The sequence below is a fragment of the Gadus macrocephalus genome, chromosome 2 (genome assembly GCF_031168955.1).
Source record: "Gadus macrocephalus chromosome 2, ASM3116895v1".
In the NCBI taxonomy this organism is placed as follows: domain Eukaryota; kingdom Metazoa; phylum Chordata; class Actinopteri; order Gadiformes; family Gadidae; genus Gadus; species Gadus macrocephalus.
Genome location: NC_082383.1, coordinates 6,248,268 through 6,273,061, shown reverse-complemented (window position 1 = coordinate 6,273,061; position 24,794 = coordinate 6,248,268). Strand labels below are relative to the sequence as shown.

The 24,794-nt window shown below is 49.7% G+C and overlaps 1 protein-coding gene across 3 annotated transcripts; it reads right to left on the bottom strand.

Moving 5' to 3' along the window:
- Window positions 1–2: 2 nt before the first annotated feature.
- camsap3 (calmodulin regulated spectrin-associated protein family, member 3) lies at window positions 3–24,486 on the bottom strand. 3 transcript variants are annotated; one of them, XM_060037012.1, is made up of 18 exons: window positions 23,958–24,486; window positions 17,115–17,380; window positions 10,097–10,237; window positions 9,718–9,804; window positions 9,261–9,293; window positions 8,468–8,606; window positions 8,222–8,361; window positions 7,928–8,012; window positions 7,768–7,807; window positions 7,616–7,677; window positions 7,190–7,226; window positions 5,061–7,095; window positions 4,821–4,945; window positions 4,233–4,519; window positions 3,997–4,081; window positions 3,688–3,806; window positions 3,341–3,459; window positions 3–2,612 (listed from the first exon to the last, which is right to left on the bottom strand). In XM_060037012.1, the coding sequence occupies exons 1-18, from the start codon at window positions 24,088–24,090 to the stop codon at window positions 2,313–2,315; spliced, it is 4,233 nt and encodes a 1,410-aa protein (XP_059892995.1). In that variant the 5' UTR covers window positions 24,091–24,486; the 3' UTR covers window positions 3–2,312. The 3 variants fall into 3 exon arrangements, with proteins under 3 accessions (XP_059892995.1, XP_059892979.1, XP_059892985.1); XM_060036996.1 differs by having other exon boundaries at window positions 7,190–7,262; window positions 23,958–24,485; XM_060037002.1 differs by lacking the exon at window positions 9,261–9,293 and having other exon boundaries at window positions 7,190–7,262; window positions 23,958–24,482.
- Between the last annotated feature and the right edge of the window lie 308 nt (window positions 24,487–24,794).

The following is a 24,794-nucleotide window of genomic DNA, read 5'->3' as shown; positions in this document are numbered from 1 at the left end:
GATGATTTAAAAAGGATTTTTTAATTTTTGTGGTCCAGTTTCCAGGAGAGAAAAAAAAGTTTTTTTTTCAGTTGAAATAACATGAAATGAACACAGCCACTCTGGTACCTCAGACATGACACAGCAAAATAATAAGAATGGGTTACAACATGAATTCTATGAAATTAGGAAGAGTGAATCACCACGGCGGAAAAATAAAAGGACATAAATAATAGAATCTGAACATACACATCTAATCCACCATCTAATCCATACCCAATAAATAAACCCTGGTGGAACATGGAACTATTGCACAGATTGTGTTCACCTACCATAGATTTTCTTCTTTTTACAAACAATTATATACAAACATCTCTACTTCCGTACACACTGGATCACACCATAGTAACCACCTCAGTTTTTCAAAAACAATCCTTACCATGGCCCCCCAGATAATTTCTACAGCACTAAAAATGTATCTCATTTCAACTCTATACATCGATTGGCGGCAGTATGAGATGTTAAAGTGGCATGGGATGCAGGACTGCGGTCTAACACCCACCTCCTGCAGTGCTTAGGAAGGCAAAAAGGGAGGGGGGGGGCTTGATTTTTGTGGCCATGATGCCCTGTTGCACAGAGCAATTCATACGTTCAATAGTTATTTCCCCCAATCGGATGAGCAGAATGGCGACACAACATGTTTTTTTTTTACTACATTCTGCCCAAGCCTCAGAGGAGGGCTGCTGTGAGTAGGGGTAGGGGGAAGTAGGGCTGGTGCATTCATAAATCATCCTTCATCGTCAAAGTGGACCTCACCGTTCCCGTGCAAGGACACGCGCACACACAAGGGCAGTACACAACGTGAAAAACAGCTTGTTCATGAACTCGAGTATTTTATTCGTCCTAGTTTCAGAGGAGTTCTCAAGCACGTTCTCATGTGACACAACAGCGTTTCTTCTTGCGCCGCGGTCATCAGCCACCCCGGACATACATCTCACTAAATGCTTAAGCGGCAGGCTAGCTTATTAATAGCTTACAAATGTCAACTTACTTGTATACAAAAATCAGTGTCAAAATGAAAGAAATAATACAAGAAATTGAATCATCATATATTACACCCAAAGCGATTACCGGGTTCCCACATCCGTGTTGCGGAGACACAGAATAAAGCCCTCCTTCAGAACATAGTAGGAAAAATGACGGGTGGATCTTCATTTTCGTTTTCTCTCGCAAAAAAGTTGTGGCAATTTTGTCCAGCAAACACATGTCAGAATGAAGATTCATTTTTATTTTTAACAAAAAACATCCAGACGTCTACAGCCGACAGACCGCTGAAGCGGAACCACACTATCCCTGAGGGCACAGGCGGAGCGGATGCTGAAAGCCACATATATCACCACTAACCCCAACACCACCCCTCCTCCTCCTCCTCCTCCTCCTCCCCAAGGGAAACCTGCCACCGCCTACAGTACTTCCTGGTCTGTGTCAACCAATCAAAACGCCCCCAGTTATGGAATCAGCGTGTGTGAGCATGTGTGTGTACCCTACATTCATACGAGAGTAGTGTTACCCGCGGTTCATTTCACCCGTACCTGAGAGTTGAGGCTCTGCTCTCAGGAGATGAAGGAAAGCAGCGGAGATAGGCGGGGGGGGGGGGGGGGGGGTACGAGAAGGCAGCCTTAAGAACGAAAAAGCAGGAATAGGGAAAAGGGAAGGATCAGAATTGACTCTGGATCCACCTGGCTCTATTACCTGGGGGGGGTGGGGGTGGGTGGTGGGGCGGCAGCATGACTCGTCTCACAGAGCCGGCCACGGGGCACTGGAACAGCAAGGCATAGGCAAAGGACGAGCAAAAAAAAAAAAAAGGACTACATAGCATTTGATTGTCCATCCAGATAACACCAGATTTAGATATATACAGTATATCATTTTTTTCGTTTTTTTCGCAAGGCAGGTAAAACTGTGGCAGTCGCGACCATCGGCTCAAGGGACCGCGATCTACAGCGCGAGGGCTTTCGACGATGGCAATAGTTGCGGGTTTTCGTTGGCCGTCGGTGTCTAGTCATGGCGAGCGACGTATCTCCCCCCCCCCCCCCCCCCCCCCCCCCCCCACCGGCCGGTCCAAACCGTTGCCTAGCAGCAAGCCCTCAACTCCACAACCCTCATGCTGTACCTGTGAGGAAGAAGGGGGGGGCTTTTAAAAGAGGGGAGGCGAGGGAGGTGGGAGAACTCCACTGTGAGGAGAGCGTGTCCTTCTGTTGCTTGCCTTTCATGTCAGGTGAGGTGAGGTCAGGGGGAGGGGGGGGGGGGGGGGGGGGGGGGACGACGACAGGCTATTTGGGAGTGCCTAGCTTCTTGGGCGTTCCGGGGCGTTTCTGCCAGAGTTGCGCGGGGATGGTGAAGGCGTCCACGCTCATGGACATGGTTTTGGACGGGATGGCGGTGAACTGCTTGCGGTCCGAGCTGTACTTGAAGATGGACTCCACCACGTCGGGCCCGATGACGCGGGGCCCGACGCCGGTCAGACGCACCATCTCCTCCGTCTCCGGGTTCATGGTGTACACCGCCCGGAACTGGCAGCTGGCGTCCCGGAACAGGATGAGGAAGTGGTTGGCCGGGCTCTTTTCCATTTCCTGTTTTTTTTTTTTTTTCGGGAGGACGAGAAGGGACATGATGAGTTGAGGGGGAGGGGGTGGGGGTAGGGAGTGACGACAGTGTGACGACAGTTCATGCAAGTGGAAGTGTACAGAGCAGTGTTGTTTTCGTCAGGCAAGACGAAAACGAAAATGACGTCGTCAGACCCCTTTTTTCCATGACGAAAATGAGACTAAGACGAACGTCACCAAAGCCATATAAAGACTAAAATGTGACGAAAAATGTAGACATTTTCGTCAGACGAGACTAAATTGTTAGTGAGTGGACGAACAAAAGTTTCAAAACATGCTTTTTTCCCGCCAACTATAATATGCGGAAAAGAAATGGAGAAATGGAGCCAGCTGCTTGTCCTAACAGTCACGCCCCCATCACACACTAAAAGCCTCGCTCGCGCGCAGCTGCGCCTGCACGCACACGGCACGCCGTGTGCGACGAGTGCGACAGTCCGACGAGTTTTCGTCGGACTAAAACTAGACTAAAACCTTTTGAGTTTTCGTCAGACTAAAACTAGACTAAAACTTTCAAAGATAGAAATGACTAAAATGGGACTAAAACTAAGAAGCATTTCGTCAAAAAGACTAAGACTAAAACTAAATCTAAAATGCCTGCCAAAAACAACACTGGTACAGAGGGGATCACGTTGACTTCTAGCCCAGTTGGGGACAGTTTGTACTCTGTAACAGGGGACGGGGGACGGACAGCCTACCTCTACAATCTTGTTTTTCTGCGGTTCGTTGACCTTGCCGGCGAGGCAGCAGCGAGAGATAGCGTTGTGGATGATGAACTTATTTGACTTGAAGCTGGGCTCCTTGTACAGCTTGGGCCCTGGAAAACAAAACAGCGTTTGTAAAAGACGTTTAGCATACGAAAGAGGGACACACACACACACACACACACACACACACACACACACACACACACACACACACACACACACACACACACACACACACACACACACACACACACACACACACACACACACACACACACACACACACACACACACACACACACACACACACACACACACGGCTCGAGATGCTGGCTCACCGGTGTACTCCGGTATGGAGGCCGGGGAGGAGATGGTGGAGCCGTTCTCCCAGTCCCTGTCCCCGTTCTGGGAGCTCACCCTCCCCGGGGAGCTTCGCCTGGCAGGCGAGTGGGAGCGGCTGAGGCAGAGAGGACCACACAGGGGAAGGTTGAGGATACGGGGCCCAGAGAACAGTTTTTCTTGTCGTCGTATTAATAGTGTAAATCATGGGGGAAGTTATTTGCTTAAATAATAAAATAATATTGCAAAATGCCATTCCCTCCCTTATTGATGTTTGACTCCCAAGTTGCTTTCACTTTGACAGATACCTGGGAGACTTCCTGACGCTCAGGTCGTTGGCCACTGAAGACAGGTTCATGGTGGAGTGGGAGTACTGCTTGTTCAACCTGGTGTCTGGTAGGAGCGAGGGAGGAATGGGCGAGGGTTTGAATGGATAATAGAATAGACAAACCCGACCGATGGACATTCATGAATCGGGACAGTTGAAATCTGATTTTATTGATATATTTTCCGTTGGGGGGGGAAACACCGGCGAGTGGCCTACCAAAACCCTTGGCGGGGCTGCGGGACAGGCCCGAGTCGTCTCGGAAGACGGTCTTGGGCCGGTTCTTCACGCCGCGGACGGTGGTGGGCTTCTGCCTCAGGACCTTGCCCAGGTCCTCCATGACCTTCAGCTGGTGTCTCCGCTCGTACTCCAGCCGGGTGAAGTCCCCCCTGCGCTGGGGCGTCCCCTCGGCGGTGGGGGTGCTTGACCCCGTGGGGGTGCCCGGGGTTGAAGGCCGCGAGTCCCCCTTGTCCCCCCAGCCCTCGATGGTCATCCACTGCGGCCTGCTGAGAAGGGAAGGGCCGAAACGGGGCTCAGATGAAGTCACATTCAGTGGGTTCATAAAAAGGACCAGTTTGACGAGATGATTCATCCACTCTGATCTCAGGATAAGGATCTGTGAAAAACTATTACTACTAGTCGTCTTTTCACCTATAAGCCATAAGCAGAATTGTATGCATTTGATGTCCTTGATCCAACATTAAAACAATTCATGAGTTATCAGAACTATTCTTAGTTCATTTCCTGACGATTAATCAATCAATCAATCAATCAATCGACTCTTCATTTCATAAAGCAGGTCCCTACTTGGCTTCTTTCTCCTTTTCCAGCTCCAGCTTGCGTTTCTTCATGCCATCCGCCCTCTTCTGCTGCTTCTCCAGCAGCGCCGCCCTGCGCTGGGCCATCTCATCCTCTGGGCGCTCCTTGTCGTCCTGCTCAACGGAACGCACGCGGAAAAAAATAAATAAAACCACTCAATTCACAGACGACGACCGCGACACCCGACCGCGACACCCAGACCGACGTCCATCCTCGCGGCCCGCCTACCTTAAAGAAGAAGCCCAGGCCGCTCCTCAGCTCGGGCTCGGTCACGTCGCTCACGGAGTCCGAGAAGGGGTCGGGGCCCTGCTCCTCGTCGTCGTCCTCCCCCCCTTCCCCCCCGCCCCCCCGGGCGGCCAGCAGGGAGACCTCCACCAGGCCGCCGCCGCCGCCGCCGCCGCGCTTGTCGCCGTTGAACACGGCGTCGCTCTCGAACGAGCACTCCGAGGGGGCCCCGGAGCTGCTGCCCCCCACGGCCGGCCGCTCCTTCCGGGGGGTGTCCAGCTCCATGCTGAAGATGCTTTGGTTGTCATTGGAGCCCGCCTCCGACAGCGCGTCCTCGGCCGGGAGGCGCGGCGGCGTGGGCGTGGGCGCCGGCGTGCGGTCGGGGGTGTGGGCCGGCGTGGGGTCGGGGGAGGGGTACAGGTCGGCCGGCCGGTCGTCCGAGCCGATGGTGAAGGACGAGGAGGTCTGCACCTTGCACTGCCAGGGGTCCACCCGGCGCAGGTGGGGGATGCGGTCCACGTTGCGCGGCGCCGTGAGCACCCGGGACACCCCGGGGCCCTGGTGCTTTGGGCTCTTCGGCGGCGCCGACTGGGCGCGGCGGTGAGCGTACGGCGACTTGGGCGGCGGCGTTTGGCCCGGGGCGCGGCGCGAGGGCGACGGCGAGGGGGAGGAGGAGGCCGAGTTGAGGTCCCGGGAGGGCTCGCGGGACGAGCGCCCCGGCGTGGGAGGCTTGGGGCCGGGCGGGATGACCCAGGACCGGGCGCCGGGCGCCGCCGGCTTCTTCCGGATCAGCTGGCTCTGCTGGTCCGAGAGGCGCTGCATGTCGCTCTGCAGGGAGCTCAGCGCCATAGTCAGCTTGGACACGGCGTTGTTGTAGTCGCCCAGCGGTGCCGTGGCCTTCTCGCCCGAGGGAGCCGCCTTTTTGTCGGCCTGAGCCCCCGCTCTGTCGCCGCCCTCGTCCTTTGAGGGGCGCCGCTCGTCGTGCCCCTTCTCCTCCTGCTCCATGCGGGCCAGCCTCTCCTCCAGCATCAGGTCTCCGTCGGCGGCGGGGGGGCCCTGGCCGTTCTCCGCGCCGCCCTCGCCCTCGTCCTGCTCCTTCTTCAGCTGCAGGAAGGCGCTCTTGCCCAGCCGCTGCCGGTGCTTGGCGAAGATGGCCTCGATGCGTTTCTTCTGGGCCTCGATGGCCTTGCGCTTCTCCTCCAGCCGCACCCCCAGCTCCGACATCTCGTTGGTGAGCTTCGGGCTCTTGCCCGGGCCCTCCTCGACGGCGCGGGCCGCCGCGTCATCGCCCCCCCCGCCCGGGGCAGCGGCGGGGGGCTCGCCGGCCTTGGGCGACTCCGGGCCGTGCCTCTTCTTGCGCTCGGCGAAGCTGGTCATCTTCACGCCGCTGTCCGACGCCTCCTTGCCGTGGGGGCGCCAGGGGGGCGTGGCGGGGGCGGCAGGGGTCTTGGGCGGGTCCTCCGAGGCGTCCGAGTCCACGCTGCCGTCCCTCAGGACCGAGTCGTCGTCCCGGGAGCCCTCCGAGGGGTTCCGGGTGCGCCCGGGCTCCCGGAGTTCCGCCGGGGGCCGGTACATCGTCCCCGAGCGCGAGGGTGCCGAGCAGCTCACGGGACCGGGCGGGGGGCCGCCGGCGTGCCGGCCCCCCGCCCGGTCGTCGGGGGAGTGGAGGTAGAAGCCGTCGGGGGCCCCGTCCGGGTGGTGCCGGGGCTCCATCTTGCTCTCGTTGTGGATGATCTGCAGGGCCTCCTCGATGGTGGGCAGCTCCCCCGCCTCGCTCTCCCGCTGGTGGCCGTTCTCAGCCAGCCGCGGGGCATTGGGGTTCTGGGTGACCCACGAGGCCCTCTGGGGCCCGTTGGCTCGGGGCAGCAGGTGGGCGAGGTCCCCGGGGGGGGCGAAGGGCGCCCTGGCCTGGGCTGGGCCCCCCGGGGTGAGCTGGTCAGAGCTGACGGAGCGCGTGATGAGGGGGTCACCCATCACCACGTCCACGTCGCTGTCCAGGCCGAAGGGGATGCTGAAAGACACGGCTGACAGGGGGCGGCTGGGGAGACAGAGAGAGACTTTAAGGATGAGCACAAATGCTCATCGCAGATGTGCAGTTGGGAGGGAGTCGTCTGGATGTTGCCCGTGCCTACCTGAGGGGTTTCCTGATCTTTGTCTTTCCTGCATTTTCTAGATGAGACAGTGAGGTAGACTGAGTCAAAGGTCCTGAGTACATTGGGACACACACACACACACACACACACACACACACACACACACACACACACACACACACACACACACACACACACACACACACACACACACACACACACACACACACACACACACACACACACACACACACACACACACACACACACACAAAAATGTAAGGCATGCATATCACGCAGGGATGAACACCATCAAAATCTCACAAAAAGATATGAAAAATATGTTTACGCATTCAAACATCAATAGGGGAGAGAATGACATTTTACAAATAATGCTTCACAAACGATAGGGAGAGAAGTGCAGATACACACAACACCAAAAAGAGCAATCTGAGTTCCGCTCACCTGACTGGGACAAGTGGGACGAGATGGGAACGAAGGGCCTCCTAAAGATTGAAGGTGAGCCACTGGAAAAATATAAAAAAGACAAAAAAAGATTGGCACACTTTTCAGTTTTACCAAGTACTTCACGGTCATGAGGAAGGACGCCTGTGTACCTCTTACTGGAGCTGGCTGGCACTGCTGGTCTGGAGCCATCTAGTGGACAAGAAGACCCCTCGCATTAGATGACTGAGCTCTGAACTGATCCCTGGGTCTGTAACGCCCCTGCCTGTCACAGCGGATCTCACAAACGAGCCGGTGATGGGTTTCGCTCACCTGATGAGTCTCTGGGTTGGACGAACTCTGGCCTTCGTACTTCAAACCAGTTCAGCAGCTCAGCGAGAAAGCTCAGCCAGTTGCTCTACACACATGACAACCAGAATGTTTCAGTCTCAACCAGAATGGGAATTATCACAGACAGCAAACACTCGGAAGGAATTAGTAAAGTGCAAGTGCAGAATGTTGTGTGCCCGAGGGTGTTTGCATTTGACAGCAAATACATGTGAGTGAGTGAGTTGGTGAGTGAGTGAGGGAGTGAGTGAGGGAGTGTAGGTAGCCATGCGTGTGTACCTGAAGCTCTGGTGGTGCGTAAAGCATATCTTCCAGTGCCAAGGAACAGCAGCTTTTTAAACAACTTTCGCAGAACTCACGGATGAAATGCAGGTTGGACAGGCTGTCCGCTGCAGACATGGCATCCTTCATACAAACATCTATCGAGGAGGGATCGGACAAAAGGCCCATTAGGCACAAGCAGCAAAAAACTAACTTGTATTCTATTCTTGAGCACTTTAGTTCAAAAGCAACGTCTCGCCATACCTTCAAGTCGTAACAGATCAGGGCAGTAGTAGTGCATTACAGCAACAACAGCACAACCAGTAGACAGGTCTTTGACCTCATTCACTATCGGGAAAATGGGTTTCTGTCTGGACTGTGTCTTATCCTTCCTATACCGCAGCTGAGGAAGCATAAACCAGGAAAGGGACACTTAAAACAGCTCCAATCTTTGGAGACATCCCTGATCCCATCCCATTAGAGGTCAATCTCAAAACATTTAGGCATTCAAAACAAACCATCAGCCTCATTGCAGAAATGTACGCGGTACCGACGCACATAACGGTATCCAAAAACAGACCATGCTCACGGGTAACGAAAGAAGGACAGGCAGGCAAACGGTAAGAGCCGAGGGGAGTAATTGAATCCGAGCAGAAAAAAAAAAAAAAGCTGAGAAAGTGGGGCAAGTGAGGGTCCCACGAGGCGAGAGAGAGGGGGGGGGGCGAGCGAGCAAAGAGAGAGTGTAGAGAAGTTACTAGGGCAGGTCGATGCCTCGCCGCGGAACACATCGTACGTCCCTCACGCGTAAGGGGCAAGCCACAGCGCAGGGTGACGTCGTGTGCCATCCCACGCAGACCGTAGGCTGGGAGGTGTGTGGTCGCATGCATCGCACACAGGGTACAGAAATGAGGACCAGACCTGAACCGGACCTTCCTGGCTCCCGCCGGGGGGGGGGGGGGGGGGGGGGGGGGGACAAGAGAGAGCGCGGGTGGAGAGGTCGGAGCGATGGAGAAACGGAAGGGGGGGGCTAGCAGGAGGGGAGGGAAGAGGAACTTACAGGAACAAGTTTCCAATACCAGCGAGTAGGACACTGTCAGGAGACAGGAGGGCAAAGCACAGGAGACGGAGAGAGACACGGAGACGGACGGAGAGAGAGAGACAGAGAGAAAGGAAAATGGACAAACAAGTGGATAGGACAGGTATTAACTACAACTAGAAGAAACGGGGAGAGAGGATTATGGAGATGGTACCGCTAAAGAAATACAAATAAAGCCCAACCTACACAAGAACCACAGAGTCATCCCATCATCCATTTGGTATAAATAGCATTATGCTTGTTGTATACAAGTTGGGCCGCAAATACTGGTCAAGTATCGTGCTAAGGCTAGTGCTTGCACACGTTTTACGTAATGGTTAAAAGCCTAATCTCCCAAAGAGATAAACATGCGTTTTGGAGCACTTGAGTGGAAACGTCAATAACCGCGGATCAAGACGAAGGGGAAGGGAGTACTCACCGAGGGCTGCACAGACTCGAGCTCTGGGTTCGTTTGGGCCGGATCGTCTTGGGTCCCTTCTTCCATCCGTCTCAGCTTTTGGTTTAACTGGAGAAAGACAGAACAGCCTTGAACGCACCATACTGATCGAGTCAGATCAATAGGCTACAAATGAAAGTCAACCCACAAAATCCTATTGAGGTGGCTATTCTACACTATGCTTTTATCCAAAGCGACTTAAAATAAGTACTTTTGTCATAAGAAACGCAGAAAACGTGTCATATACAAAATGATAAAAACAACCCATTGCCAATTGTTAATCGGGTGAAACACAAGGGGCTTCTACTAAAACAATAAGAAAAGGGAGACATTAAGCTGACGTCTGTGGCCTTTCCCTCACCTCGTTAACCCAGTGAAGGAGCGGCTCCTGCCAGCTGGTCCCTCCGCCGAGCAGCCCCGCTGCACCGCGTGTCTTCGCCGTTGCCACCGTCTCCATGGCACCCACCGCCATGAGGGCGTCCATCAAGGCCAGGTGGGCACTCTGCACCAATCGGATTGGGAGGGGGAAATGGTAGGATCAAGGACAAAGATCACACATCGGTCAAAGGGCCGTCAATTAACCGTAACTCAATCGTAGGCCATTTCCATCTACATGACAAGGCATTGGTCATCACAGTGCACATGCGGTACAGGCAAGTAACTAGCGCATACTGCAGCAAATAAGAGGGTATTTACAATGTTGAAACAGCAGAGGTCGCCAGTGGGCAACTCTGAGTCAGCAGTAATCCCCACAACAATATTGAATTCCAGGGTATGCCACACAGTTACATTTGATGACTAACCAAATATGTTCCTATTGTTTCATGTATCTCATTTAAATCTTTAACAGTTTGCGTAACCTGTTGGACGGTTTAAACCACATAGCGCAGAATACCTGCTTAATAATGCATACCATCCAGGCATTTAGATCCCTTTGCCAGCCCCATCATACGCTACTTCAGGGTGAAAGTGATTCATATATAATTGATATAGACATGTTGACATTACAGAAACTCTCATGCAACAGTCTTCCCTTTATATCCTGTCTTCAGTTAAATGACCCCTTTTGACTCTACCTTCTAGGGTTTCAACAATATGCTTGTAGTATGACTCATGTTGCAGACTCACTGCATTTCAAACAGTGAACTGGCCAACAGGCCAGAAGAAACTCATTGTATTCTTTGCTACAGAGGTACTTTCCATAGTTTGAATGCATGTGTTTGTGTTGGTGGCTGCTCAGGGAAAAAGAATTTTCATGCAAATATAGAAATCTTGTCACCCTGAACAATTTCAAAAACAACAACAAAGCACACTGTGGTGGAAAAAACAACACCAATAACAAGTAATTTTACAACATGGATGCCAAGTTATGCATAACCAATATATATATATAGCAAAACAAACCAAGGATAATTGGTGCTTCCCCTTCGCAGTCGAGATTTCCTTGTGGAGGCGGTTTCATCTAATGCTCAGAGCCCATTAAAAGGCACCCACCACAGCACGACTTGATCAGTCAGGGTGAGCGCCTTAACCTCTCCAAGACTGTTAGCTCATTAGCAACGCTGGCACCAGTCACATACTAGTACTGTACCTACCGTCTCGGTTTATGCTAGTCAATGACTTGAACTCTTTGATCGTATTAAGAACAAAACACACACTAAAGAAAAACATAAAAAATTGAATGAAGGTCTGTTTGTGTGTTGGGATGCCTTTTCCAATTGCCATATGATTGAGGTTGATTGATTAATAACCCTGTTTTACAATGTTTACCTCTATCAGTATGAAGCCACAGAACGGACCGACCTTTGACCCAAACGGAAGAGCAAGAAGCTTGTTTATACCAAACAGACAGACTTAATCAATGTCAGAGAAGTGGGTGAAGAGTGCACGAGTAAAGTATTAATTTAGGTGACACACGTAGGCAGGAATGCCACCACTCTAGGTTTAAGAACAAGCACACACTTTCTTCCTTGTTTATTTAGTAAACTTGCCTTTACATGCTCTCTGGGAACTATCAACACCATTTAAAAAGGCAAGTGCAGTTAACATTGGACACAACATATCCCAATGGTACACGTCTTCTCAGAGTAATTTTATTGTATCCATTTCTGTATATCTACTGTGTGACTCCACCGCTATACAGGTCAAAACCAGTTTTTAGCACTTCAAAAGGGATATGCAGTTTTGAATCTTGAACAAGTAAGGACTATGGACCTGCATGTGACCCTCCCCAAGAGCATTTCACAACACCACGCTTGTTTTTCCAACCAGCAGGACGTCGGATCACTCGATGTGCTACCTCTAGAGCTAGTCTTTCTTCCGAGCCGAGCCGGCCCAAAACGTACCTAATACTTCCCCGTCTCTAGTGACCATTTTATTGGTCATCGCGGTTTATTGGGTCACCGGTTCCCTTCTGTCCCGAGTGGCAGAGGAAAGGAGGCCGCCACAGCCTAACCACAACAAGCTTAATGTTGCAACAACCTCCAGCCAACAGGGGAGGGCTGGCAGGTCCCAGAAAAACACATTCCAGCCAAAGGGGTCATTCTTGCAATCCCTCTGTTTGACGCTTTAATCCTAATCGGTGCAAACCCGTACATGTGGCCTTGAACTGCTTATGAATTCCACGCCGAAGGCCTTGAGACGGGCCGAACGGTGCCGCGTCCCCACTTTGTTCTCGGCACTACACGCACACAGTTTTGCACGTTACATGCAGCAATCCCGTCCACGTGTTTGTCTGCTCAGCCTTGATGTAAAGTGCTGACCTGCGCGGACCCTGAACTAGGGGACAGCACAGCAGTGACGGCTTTGCCAGCAGAGGCCTGTCAAACAGCTTCGAGGTGGGGGGGGAAGAGAGTACTCAATCTCTGTGGAGTACTGCAGTGCAGTCACTCACTCATTAAGTTAACTCTGCCCTAAAAATAAATAAATAATAATAATCGAAAAAAGAACAACAACTTCATTCCCGAGGCTAGAGCTGCCTGCTGCGTGGCTCCGTGTCTGTCAGACACTGCTCGTCGGGCTGACATGAAGTTGTCTGGCCCTGCCGGGGACAACGGGGATGACGTAAGGGTATTGGATACAGAAACAAATGAGGAGAGAGAGAAAGAGAGAGAGAGAGCTCACTAATGATGTCATCCCAGCGTTGTGTGAAGGAGGCCGAGTCATGCCCGGTATAGCGTCTCCCCTTATCCTGCGAGGCCAGCGATTGATCGTTAGCCACCATAGGCGGATTACAATGAAGACTCATAAGACCTCATTGATGACCCTGTGCGCCTTTCAAAAGCCAGATGAAACTATGCCATTGATGGGGAGTTCCGAGGGCAGACGCTGTATAACAAACCACAAAACTGAGTGCATGACGCAGCAAGGATAACACAGAGTGAGTGAGTGAGAGTGGCCGGTGCCGTCTTTCTCTGTACAGTAATTATTCAGGAGGGAGCAGAGGGCCCGATCTTGACAAAGAAGAGGATTGAATGGGGATGGGGGGGGGGGGGGGGGGGGGGGAAGAGAGAGAGAGAGAAGGAGGGGTTTAGGGATATACTGTCCCCCTTGCATCAGAGGGCCTAGTAAGCCAAATCACAAGTTTCCCCCTAATGAGAGGAGAGAGAGAGAGAGAGGTACACACAGGACGGCCTGCCAGATCTCCACAACAACAATCCAGCTGACCCACAATGCACCTCTCCCCAAGCCAGGGTACAGTAGTGCATAGTGTTGTTAGCCGGATCATCAACACGTCGATTGGAACTTTCCAGCCGCTGAGAGGAAGGGCTCCCTCCTCAAACCCATGTGACACTGGGGCGAAAATCAAATACCACCCCATCAATTGCACCCCTGCTGGGAAATCATTATGCTCTGGCGGAATTGGTTTTCACACAACATGTCAACATCACAGTAAGAGAAAAGAAGGCGAAAGGCATCGTTACTGGTCATTAAATGTGATTAGGGAGAAACTCAGTCGGATTACGTCTGCAATATGAGTTTCAGACATCCCCCCCCTCCCCAGCTTAAGGATGGGTGCTTATTGAGAGGGTAAAAGGAGAGAGTCACGGGGGGTGCTGGATCAGCCAGGTTTGGGGCCCTGGCTGAGGCAAAGGCCAAAGGGCAGAAAGCCTTAAAGTACAAACACCACCGGAAATTGGTTCCGTGTTAACATTTGACCAAAAAAAGAATCCAGACATGTTGTTGTCTCCGGTCTGAAAACTAAAAACGCCTAACCATACCAACTTGTATTTGGCCATACATTTGACTTTTCCCGAACAGAAAATGCTCACAAAAGCAAATGTTGCCAGGCATGAATGTTAAGCATTTCTGATCCGGGGATAAAGTATGCCACTTGTAATTACAGTCCTGCTCTTGACTGATGCTCGCTTGACCGAAAAGCGGCCAACGCAGCAGTGCGATTTAAGATCAAGTAAAGGGGGCTGATGAAAACCAACAGAGCTCTGTGAGGGCTTCTCTATGGCCATACATGAGGTTCATTGGTAGAAATTACATTCACATGAATGTAATTTGGTTAGCCACAGGTTCAATGAAACGCAACCAAAACAGCATCAAATGAATAAACTGTGCCCCTTCACTAAACTGAGTGAAACTGACCAAAACAAATATTAGTAGGTATTGAATGGTGGTCATTTCTGGTAGGTCATCAGCTGGTAGATGCTGATGTTTAGTCTGGATGAAAGATTATCTCTAATCTTTGCAGATCTTTATCCACAAATCTGAGGATTGGTGGGGGAAGGGTCACCACCACCACCACCACCAGCCACCACCACCAGCAGCCACCGGGGCTGGCTGACGGATGTGTCTCTAGCTGGAGAAAGAGGAGCTGGACGACTGATGGTGGAGGCTGTGGTCGACCTAAGCGAGGCCCAAGGGTGTGTCCGCTATAAATCTTCCCTTGTACGACTCAGAGGAGCCATGACTGGGTCAGGATGCAGCATGAGCAGCGAAAACAAAAAACAGACTCGCACCAATTGGGAAGTCATTAAACCAACAAAAAGTCAATATGAACTGATTGATTGATTCTCAAATGACCGATTTGAAGCACACTGTGAACAGCTTTCATCGCAGCTTAACATGTTTGTGTTTGTGTGATTGCATGACATGAGGACCATGTCATGTGGGGGATTTTTTGTTGTGGCGGTTGACACAAATCTGCGTTGGAGGTTTAGTATGAAGGCAGCGCTGCAGTGGATTGCTCCCTCAAAGCCGTGCACTGGCAGCGGCCCGCATTGCTGCTTCATCCCACTAATGCCGTTAACTGCATGACCCACTTTCTCTCTCTCTCGCTCGCCCTCTCATTTTCTCTCCCTCTCTCTCTCCGACACACACCAGTCAACAGGGCTCAGGTCGCAGTGCCGACCACTGACTTCCAGACTCGCCTTGGCACTGCAGCGGAGGGCAGCTAACAACGCTAACAACGCTGAGGGGGAGTTTAAATAACAGAGACTGGCGGCAGCGATGCTCCACCATGGTCAAGAGCCTGGGTGCATCGTTCATCGCTATAGCAACCAACCAGACACGGGCAAAATGATAACAATGTCGACGCGTAATGTTATCATGGGGCTCCAATAATAGATTCTAATCGTATTAGTGTAGCGATCGATCGATTAGAAAGAGGTGTGCCTTCAAGTGATTCTGACAAGCAGTCTTTGTAATCATCCTGGAATACAAAGGATGTGAGACCATGGACGTTGAATGCAAGGGAGGGTCAACCAGGAGAGCAAATAAATATCAAACGAATAACATTATGAATCATAAAGTGATCATGCATTCAAAAGCATGATGTTTAAGATGGTTATCTTATGCAGCAATTCTGCCACAACATAACATCCCTTAATAGAAGTAGCTCTATGTGGCGATATAATATACATAACAAATATATATACTGTATATTGTCTCCTGAAACAATGAGTACATTTCCCATGAGCTCATGTGCTATGAGTCACCAAGTGCAACTTTGACTATATAAATAACAAGAAACCATGTAAAGGCCATTTAAAAAATGAACACATTCTATATTTAATTGGTTGAAAACATTAACCCTATATTAAAATACAAGCATTCTGTCCTCTGTATTTAGGATTTTATACAACTAGTTTCTTTGCATTTTCTTTTCATTAGACGTTGTTCCAATACATCATAACCACAACAGACACACAGTCTTAATTGTGTCTTCACGTTCTGCGTCCAGCGTCTCTACACTGTGAATCGTAGCCCCACCTGCAGCCATGACGACCAGATAAAAGCCAGTGGGGCAGGCACTTTCCACCCGAGTGTAGTGGGAACAATATCTTGCCTCCCAGGAGACTCCCGACCTGGCTTTCAGAGCAGCCTTTGTGTGCGTGTAGCCGGAGGGCGGGCCATGGATGTTTATATACTGTTCACTGGAGAAGCCGCCTGAACCTGGGGTTTTTTAGATTCAACATCCACAAAACACACCCATCAGGTTCAAGTACGCACTATTGTTCTTATTCTGTTCTTATTTTCGGTGAGACTGGGGGACCGACGACTGTCTGCTTCACACAACATGTGTGTGTCAAGACTTGAGAGAGACTCATTGTCAAGACCCAGAGAGTCAAACCTGTTTCTCTTGCTTCTAATGGGATCCAATTCTCAGCCCACCAGAGAGAGAGAGAGCGAGAGAGCGAGCGAGCGAGAAGATAGGCGAGCGCTCTTCACAAACGGTGTCTCCAGTTTCAGTTGGCTTGTTGTCCATCTGATCTGTATCTCCCCCTGCCCCCCGTATTGTTTACCTTTCTCAGATTGGGCAATCCACCCCCTCCAGCCCCATCCTTCGAATTAAGACAGTGGAACCCATGTGGTTCATGCTGTTGCTCACAGCTGGATCCACTCACCCTCTGGGATCAGCCGAGGGTGGGGGTAGGGGTGGGGACGGGTTTCAGCCAGGGGGGAGGGCGGGGGGGGGAGAGGCGGTTGGGGGTTGGGGCCTTTATGACTTTGATGTCCCTTAATCCCCTACAATAAAATCGTTTGGAGCTCTCCTCCAAAAAAACCGCCCCGCCCTACACACTGCTTTCTCTTGTGCCTCACAAGAGGTGCCTCTGGCAAGGCTGAGCCAAAAACCCATCACCGCCGGGTTCCCAACCACACCGGTGTTGATATTATGACATCTGATACTCAGCCCGGCTCAGTGCTGTGAACCACTAATGGGAAATGAGTGTAACCTTTGAGTGTGCTCAAGTGTCCTGGTCCAAATTTGCACCAGAAACACGTGCTGCCCATGGTACCCTTGGATCATTTCAGGGACAATAGAGGCCAAGATGGCATTAAAAAAAAGAAATGAACTATTTTGTGCAGCCAAGGTAGCCATACTTTCTAAGGAACCACACACACAGACACACACACACACACATTACCATTTTGATGGGCTTGCGCCGCAGGTCTGCGTCGCCCACCGGCGCGTCCAGGTCCGTCGGGGGCAGTCCTCTGTCGGCGAGGAGCCGCAGGAGGGCGGCGTTGTCCGGTGGGGGGGCCCCCTCCGGCGCCGAGCCCCCCACCAGCAGAGTGTAGGTGCGGCAGTAGAGCTCCGAGGACAGCAGGAGGCGTGTGACGGGGGGCTTGAGGTGCTCCTGTTCGTACTGGTCGCAGTAGAAGGGCTCCCGCAGCTCCACCGGAACTTTCTCTACACACACACACACACACACACACACACACACACACACACACACACACACACACACACACACACACACACACACACACACACACACACACACACACACACACACACACACACACACACACACACACACACACACACACACGTCAACGTTCACTTCCAGGAAACGACAGTACTACGACAAGACAGATAGTGTTGGCAAGCTGACGCCTGGAGACGCCGGGACGCTGAAGATAAACAGGATGACAAAGTGTGTGCGTGTGCGTGTGGCCTTTAAATAGGACAGGCATTCCTAGTACGATATGAAAAGGCTGCATAAACTCTTATCACTACTTGTTCTTCTAAGTCATGGGTAATCATTGCTTAGGAATATGTAAAAACGCTGTGCTGCTGCGCTACGGTTACAAGATTCCCCAGACCAGGTGGAAACTAACTGGCATGTAGCCTAGAGCTCTTATCAAACCAGTGAATGACTGACAATGACTGGGGTGGCAGGAAGCGTGTGTATATGCGTCAAACATTGTCAAGTATAGTAACCCAATTCAGTAGAATTGCTATCAAGACGAAGGGAAAATGATTTGTGGGACTAAAAGGGACCAGACAGGCATAGGAAGGGGAAAGCACTCCTGCATGCCCTTCACTGCGACAGCCCACGGGAGAGTAGATCCTCAATAATATGGTGCATTCCTGTAGGCCACATGGTCACATGGTTTCTCCTGAAGCATGGGGTGGTTATGATCGCAGTCTAGTAATCAGCGGGGGTCAAGGCTTGTGGGACATGATGACATTCAGAACGTGGGTTATCGTCAGACCCCTTCCAGACACACATTCGCTCCGCCCACCGGCCTTTTGATAACCTACTTCTTTGCTCTCAGATAAAGACCCACTGTCAGACTTTCCTTAACAGGTCGTTTAAGCAAATGGCAGTATTTGCTGTGCATTTGTGGCATGCTAGCTGCCTTTCTACCAGAGCGGACTAACAAAGCCGCACCTTAACCCAAAGAAAACTATTTTGATCTCCGTGCCTCAGACAATGTTTAGCAAGGGTGTATGGATGTGGCTACATGGGTAACAAACAGAGATTATAATGTTAAATACAGACTTGCTTTTTCAGTACACAAGAACAGAACAAACACTCTGTAATGCACACTTGACACGCCCTCTAGAAAAACTGGTTTTACTGCATTCAGAGTTATTGAAACTAGCAATAGTAGCGCACCCAATCCAATAGCCTGCAATTGGGCAGACAGATACTTGACACAGTCATTGGTTGTGTTAAACCCTAGAGCCAAAAGCTGAAAAATACCACTTTCATAATGTGCATGTCTGAAAAGGAAAGGAGAACCAGACAGTGTAACACACACACACTTGGTGGAAAAGCTGGCATATGTCATTAGGGACCCCTAACACAAGTACTTGCATAACTTTGCCAAAAACAAAACATGGTCAGACAATGGCCTTGCATTGGCCTGCCCTCGCTGCAGAAGGACTATAGGTGTCAAACAATAATGTGCACCACATGGCTCATTTTGTTGGGGAAAAATGCTATTGTGTTGCTTTTCAACTCAACCGGGGATCGCAGCGTAGAGAAAACACCACATACAAACTCTCGTTTCAAAATCCAAAAAAAAAAAGGCTGTATGAGGCACCAAGGCAGCCTGCCAGTGATGCAAGGACAGAACTTGAATGCAAAGCAGAATGCAAAGGCCACGGCTCAATGAAATGAAGCTTTGATATCGCTTTGAGAAACAATTGACTGCTGTGTGTCGTTCCACTTAAGGCCAAGATAAACGGAACGGCTATGTATCTATTTTAAAATAGGGTAATATTTGAAAATACCTGATGAAAGGCCACTTCATAATTCAACAACACCACCCCTGATCAATAATGATTAACAGTGTTATAGATTTGACAGGAACAAGAGAACACAACTGGTAAGCTAAATGCTATCCAAAGATAGTTAAATGCTTAAGATAGCATTGGTATTGTTTGCCGTTACCAGAAGGCTGATATCAACACATCTCCTGGATGATATTTATAATTCAAATATAAGATCCAGTCTAAGTGATGCAAACTTTAGTCTCGGGTTCAGTCGCAAAGGTCAACAGGTCATGGACTGTTTATGTGTCTACATTGGGAAAGCAAAGGTTAAATAGAAGCACATATTGATGGCCCCGGGGAGAGCTGGTTATCAGGGTATAATGGAGTGGGCAACATTATAATCTATTCAAGATGCAAATCTGTGTGTGCAAATCTAAAGGCCACAGATTGATAAATAGCCTTTTCCAGGAATTCCTCACAGATTTCATCATGCACCCTATTAGGTTTTCCTTCATATTACAAAACCATTATTCTTTAACCATACAGACACCCTCTCCTTACTTCCTGTCAGCATGCTATCGGGGCATATGCTATCAAGCCTCGTGATCCATGACATGATCAAGGAAGAAGCTCTGCAAGCTAGCTTAACCCGAAGGCCGGGTTACTTTACATCCAGTACAGAGGTACTGTACTGTACTGTGTCAATCAATTTCCATTAGGATCACAGCAAAGAAGATACAACCACAAATGATTACAGTTAACTTTCAAACTCATAAACAAACAACAAATCAGTTCCATAGAACATTTGTTTCTTGGTTGAGCTGTGCAAGCTCTATAATCACCCGGTGATAGCCTAACAGAGGCCATGTGTTGAATTAAAGAGATTTAGTTAGCCCTGGGGGTCATGTCACAAGCATTACAGTAAACAGTCACGTCGCCAGTGTAATCAACAGTAATCAGCCCAAACGCATAAGAACACAAACAAACAAGGTGCAGCACAAAATATGGCACAGTGCGAGCCCTTCACGATCCCGTGGGAGTATTCAGTCAGGGCAGACCTTGTCCCTCCATGCCCGATCTTGAGTGCCCGAGTGGATCGGCCAGCGTTGGATTTCAAGGGGGTTGCCATGGGAACGGTGGACATTAAGAAGCTCTTTGTATTAATTAACTGGCACAAAAGTGGGCAAATTTGTGCAGGATTGGATATTCTGAGTAGCCCAGCTGCCTCACCCCTTCAGAGACACTGGCATCATGGCTTCTGTAATTCACTGGAGTCTGAATGTTCAGGAGTTTTAAATAGCATGATAAGAAGTAGTCATAATAATAATAATAAATGATGCCCATTGGTGGTAGTTTTGGGAATGGAAACTTTTAGCAAATACAATTGTTCATATTGAATCATATTGAAAACATTGGATTATTAAGATGAATTAATCAACCACCATGCCACGTCAATTTTTGGGTAAAGGGCAAATATTTAACTCAATTATGATGGCTTAACATCCATGTGGTCGCTTTGATAAGGCTAAAAACAAAAGTACTTTCTAAAGGTTTTTCATCATGTGGTAGGATCAAATAGGCATGATTACGCTCGCGTTGGAGAACAAAGCCAGGTCCTGTTTTAATGGTCCCTAAATCTGGCAGTGGTGAGAGGGGCCGTGATCTTCCCTGGGAGCCACGTGAGCTCCCTAGGCCCGAGTGATATGCTAATCCAAAGCACCTAGATAAAGAATGAACACATCCAGATAGCTACCAAAACGGACACGAACGGCGACGACCACCGCAGGCGTGCGAACCGGAGGGTTGTTCACTGATTACGATGGTCTGTTTGTCCATAAATCATAGACAATTGTATTTGATTAAGAGGGGCACTACAGTGGACAAGCCTGGGACAAAACAGTTCTAGCTTTTTTTGATTACCAGCCACCGACACACCCACCCAGTCACTCACACCCACCCAGTCACTCACACCCACCCAGTCACTCACACCCACCCAGTCACTCACACCCACCCAGTCACTCACACCCACCCAGTCACTCACACCCACCCAGTCACTCACACCCACCCAGTCACTCACACCCACCCAGTCACTCACACCCACCCACCCAGTCACTCACACTCACCCAGTCACTCACACCCACCCAGTCACTCACACCCACCCAGTCACTCACACCCACCCACCCAGTCACTCACACCCACCCACCCAGTCACTCACACTCACCCAGTCACTCACACCCACCCAGTCACTCACACCCACCCACCCAGTCACTCACACTCACCCAGTCACTCACACCCACCCAGTCACTCACACCCACCCAGTCACTCACACCCACCCCGTCACTCACACCCACCCAGTCACTCACACCCACCCAGTCACTCACACCCACCCAGTCACTCACACCCACCCAGTCACTCACACCCACCCAGTCACTCACACCCACCCAGTCACTCACACCCACCCAGTCACTCACACCCACCCAGTCACTCACACCCACCCAGTCACTCACACTCACCCCCACCCACCCACACCTGTGTGTGACACTAAGTAGGTTGTACAAACAAGCACCATTCACATACAAGCCACGTCCTAAAAGTCTGCACGGCCACTCCAGACACACAGTACAGTACAGTACCTCTGTACTGGATGTAAAGTAACCCGGCCTTCGGGTTAAGCTAGCTTGCAGAGCTTCTTCCTTGATCATGTCATGGAGCACGAGGCTTGATAGCATATGCCCCGATAGCATGCTGACAGGAAGTAAGGAGAGGGTGTCTGTATGGTTAAAGAATAATGGTTTTCTAATAACAGCTATGTAATGTAATACAATAACCCTACGGCAATTTAGTATTTGAGCCTGATTTTAAATCATGTTCTATGGGAAGGTTAGTAGCTCCTCCCCATAGTACAGGTAATAGTTCCTTTAGCTCATGGTTTTAATGCAATGTTGCTGTGTGGACCAAAGCATTGAATGATGAAGGGTGGTTACCCCCCTCCATCAAGGATCCAGGATAACATGATATAGATAAATTTAGAATAACGTCCGATATCGATATTTGAAATATTGGCCGATATACTGATATCTGTCATTATTTGACTCCCTATGGCATCTACTCCTAAATCCAGTATCAGTCGGGCTCTAGTGTCCCCATTAGGCCGGTTAAATGGTAACTCCCCAGAGGGCCTGACCACCGTGTTTGAGAAGAGGAGGGTGATGATGAGTAGGATAAACATTCCAACAGGCTCTACTGATGATCCATGAGCTAACAGGTAACCAGGTGGAACCCCAGCAACAGGTTCCAGCAGTGTTATGCAAACATCCGTCTTGCAAACTCTATCTTTAATTGCACCTCGTGCCTATCTAACAAATTATAGGTTTGCAATGCCTAAATGGGTTATAGATTAAAGAGGTCATAAAACATTTATATTATAGTGTTGAGTCAATCTCTTTACAACATGTTTAATTTGTGTTTTGAGTAGTTAATATTGATGTAAAAAGCAATTATCACATTCTGGTAAAGTCACAGTTGTGCTACTGTGTGTGCACTGCAGTAGCCCAACATAATAGCGGTAAATTACAACAAATCCTTAGGCTGGTTTTGCTGTGTGTGTTGGCATCCTCTGCTGCTGCTTCTTCAGCCTGTGAGCCCGGGGCATAGAACATATGATGTCACTTAGATTTTTGAGAAGATATTCGTAGCTCCTAGGGCAAACCACGTCCAGTCACGGAGGGCGACTTTGACCAGAGGGCGTGGTTGAACCGTAGCAGAAGAACGCACAGCAGGAATAGATAGAACAGCGTAGTGGACTCAGGGACACATGGACTGCTATTGCACAACGCCTTAACCGGGTTGTTGAAATACAATGGCGTTTAGCTCACACCCTTATTCCCCAGCCAAAATTAAAGTGTTTTCTTATAGGTTCAAAACGGACCATCGTTAAAATGACTGAAAGCTTTAACAGCCATGCTTCCCTGTCCCACAAACGGCTGATGGGGGCATATTTCCCTGTAGCTGTTAATCCAAGCAAAATGTGTGGAGTGCATGTCTAGTCTACAGATCTTATTCCAATGATACTTTATTGGTGTTAACCTTAAGTCAAAATTGAGTCATCATTATTTTCCGGGCGTGCATAACAAAATAATGTAAGTGGGTGTGTTTGCGCATCACCGAAAGGGCCGGGTGGGTTTCTGTAGTCCAAGCGCACATTGAGAGCAAACCACCAGAGTTGCAACAAAAACATTGCTGTAGGACAAGGTACCAGCATGTCAGCAAAAATAAGACATACCTGCGTGTTTAACTTCTAAATTTTATATTTGAGTCCAAGCTGTCAAACCGACCTCAATGATCATGTTTGGTCTACATTTAAAAAACAAAGCGGATTAACTGCTGAGGATGAAAACACAGCAGCAGTGGCATAGTTTGTGCCTAGAATACGAAACAATTGCCTCAATGATGAGCTTACCCAGGCCTAGTTCAACATTTAAATACGGCGAATGGTCCCCATGCAAGTAGTCTAATATTGACGTAGTCAAAAGTGATCATAAGACTGTAGGCACTCTTTTATCTGCTGCTCTTTGTGCGTGTGTGTGTGCGTGTATGTAAAATCGCTGAGTTTACATAGGCTACGGTCAGTTCACCTTTCCATGCGCTTCCCATTGCACTTCACTGCTGCGAAATGCTAGGCTATTAAAAAAAGGGATTTAGGTACCCGAGAGCCTATATGGGCCATAAATCATCGGGACTGTGAGCAATACTGACATACCTGCATTGCCGTACGATTTTGCTAGGAGCCATCCGACACTTGCGCATATTTTCCCCCTTGTACTGTCATACAAATCCAATGGTTTAATGTCCGGGACCACGAAAGTCTTCCTCGTTGCATTAGAGTCCTCCATATCGAGTAGGGGAAATTGGAAGACAAAAGGTAGGCTTCGGTTCACTGTTTAAATATCAAAGGATCATTATTTTAGCAAGCTATTCCATACCGACGGGGCGAAAATACGGATGTGGATAAGCGTTGAGACAGGGAAATATCCGCCCGGGAACTGCCTTAGTGGACTCTTCCATAAAAAATATCCTTGCTGCTCCAAATGAAACCAGGAGAAAATCACTTATTCTACGGTTTCAGAAGTTACTACATGACCCATCCCATGTGGACACTTGAATGAAGTATTATTCTCCACTCGTTGTGTCCTTGGTACGCATTGCTGTGCCTAGTGCCTCGCTGTGGGATCTGTACGCCGTTGACTGATTTCCAGGTGCTCCGAAACCCACTGTCCAATAGCGATGGAGCACCGAGAAGGAAGGCGGGACCTGAATCCGTGTGAACGCCACCAGCAGGTAGGAAGGTAGTCCTGTACGTGACAGGTGCATCTGCCATTACACAGGTGTTTTTGTTTCCAGAAGCTACTCTCTGGTAACCTGCTACGTAAAGGCATGTCAGTTATGTCGAACTTATTAAATACAAATAATTCCTAAGGCATCATTTGTTTTCAGGAGGCATAGAGTTTGAACAGTCAACACAGGACCTCACATATAGCAAGCATATTGAATACAAGGGTGAGAAATGTATTCACATTAATATGGATTGAACCTACAA

Excerpts from the sequence above, each read along its gene's own strand:
- camsap3 (XM_060036996.1), bottom strand. The coding sequence starts at position 24,090 with ATGGAGGACTCTAATGCAACGAGGAAGACTTTCGTGGTCCCGGACATT. Across the intron at positions 9,294-9,717 it reads TCGAGTCTGTGCAGCCCTCG|TGTCCTACTCGCTGGTATTG; the intron begins GTGAGTACTCCC and ends GTCTCCTGACAG. Across the intron at positions 2,613-3,340 it reads AGAAAAACAAGATTGTAGAG|GAAATGGAAAAGAGCCCGGC; the intron begins GTAGGCTGTCCG and ends AAAAAAAAACAG.